At 36.6% G+C, this 1902-nt stretch overlaps 1 protein-coding gene across 1 annotated transcript; it reads right to left on the reverse strand.

The window, feature by feature from the left end:
• Window positions 1-527: 527 nt before the first annotated feature.
• LOC112526933 (protein ALP1-like) lies at window positions 528-1644 on the reverse strand. The gene is made up of 2 exons (XM_025137378.1): window positions 1288-1644; window positions 528-1205 (listed from the first exon to the last, which is right to left on the reverse strand). The coding sequence occupies exons 1-2, from the start codon at window positions 1642-1644 to the stop codon at window positions 528-530; spliced, it is 1035 nt and encodes a 344-aa protein (XP_024993146.1).
• Window positions 1645-1902: the final 258 nt, after the last annotated feature.

Below are 1902 nucleotides of genomic sequence, written 5' to 3' on the forward strand. Positions count from 1 at the left end.
CATGAAATATATAATGGGTACCTTCAGGTAAGACTCCCAAACTGGTGCTTCGGCAATTACACATTGTTTCAAACAATCATAACCAAACCCACTCGTATTTGTCCCATTCACCATGTCATGGACCACTTGCCAATCCTTTTTCATTGTTTTAATTCTTGACTCAATATGCGGTTTACCCAATATACCAGAATCATGAATTGATTATTTTAATACATTTTCTAGATACTGTAAATATCCACATTTAAAGCCGTTATCAGCTTTAAATCCCCCGGTATTAACCATGTTAATCAAAGCCTCCACAAGCTTGGCATCTTCAATAGTTGTCCAATTTCGATAGTTTCTATTACGACTTCGATCCGACATACCTATTGTTAAACAAATTAAATAATAAACAAATAACATGTAAAATAAACATGCAAATCATAAAATCAAGTTGTAGCATTATTAATCGTAATACTATGCAACATATGTATCAAATTCATTACAAACCATAAAGATAAACTTCTAGCGTTACAAATCATAAAAGGTCAATGCGTAGCATTCCAAGCCTCAAACATATGTTGTGCCAAATTATTYCTAAATGCAGTCCACTCAGTTGATGTCCCAACAGAAGTGACATTATCCACGTCTTGTTCTCCATCATCTTCGGTTGTTTCATCTAACCCAACGTTCTCAAACGGATCATTTGGCATCTCTCGCCTGATATGATTATGAAGTAGACAACATGCCATTATGATCTTGTTTTTCAGTTCAGCGTGATAGTACRWGTTATCTTTTAAAATTCCCCATCTTGCCTTTAAAATGCCAAAACATCTTTCTATGACATTTCTTGCAGAGGAATGTCTCATGTTAAAAAGTTCTTTTGGCGTGGTTGGTTGGTATCCATCCCGCCAATCATTTAAGTGATATCTTTTACCTCTATATGGGGCGAGGAAACCCTCACCATTTGTGTATCCGGCATCTACCAGGTAATAATATGGCCTCGGTACCTTTAACCCATGTGGCCTAAGAAGAGCGTCTCGAAGCACTCTACCATCAGCCGCTGACCCCTCCCATCCGGGTAACACATAAATAAATTGCATATCTTGTGAACAGACCCCTAACACATTTGTAGCAATTTCATTCTTTCTTGTTCTGTATCGAGCCTTGTCTTCGAGTGGCACTAAGCACCTTATGTATGTTCYATCTAAAGCTCCTAGACAATTCTAAAACCAAGAAAATAAATGGTCATTACACACTTTAAGTTACTTCCATGTGAATACCAAAAAAGGTAGATATTCCATATACCTTGAACCACTTCCATCTTCCATCGGTAGAATCCTCTTGAATGGGTTCGGGTTTTTTAAGCAAATATGAATGCAATCTTATCACCGCATTGCAAACTCGAGTAAATAGTCTACTGATTGTTTCTCCCGAACGATGAAAACGACATGTGATAACTCGAATTTTAACATTATGAGCCATAATATGAAGGAAAATAACAACTTGTTCATCAATACCCATATGCCTACTCGCTCGTAATCCTCCTAACGTTTCCAACATATCACATAACTTTTTGAAACACCCTCTATTCATCCTAAGTTGTGATATGCACATACTGTCACTCTCATAAGCATACCTATGAAATAATGAAGCTCGATCCATATTTGACAAAGAGTATTGAATACGTGGTTTATCTCTTTCGTAGTCAGCTATTAAAGTGCAAATCGTGATGAAAAACCAAGCAAAAATAGTCATAGCTTCATGCAAAAACAATCTCATAAGCCTACGTCTGCGTGTTGTGAAACTAAGTCGGGCCATTTCCTGTTCAAAGACATACGAATGGTTTTATAATTTATTAAATATAACAGTTATAGTTTGCAAGATAACTACAAATGCCATGAACTTTTTAGGTGAGGATGG

Source organism: Cynara cardunculus, assembly GCF_001531365.2.
Source record: "Cynara cardunculus var. scolymus isolate 2C chromosome LG 14, CcrdV1, whole genome shotgun sequence".
Taxonomy (NCBI): Eukaryota; Viridiplantae; Streptophyta; class Magnoliopsida; order Asterales; family Asteraceae; genus Cynara; species Cynara cardunculus.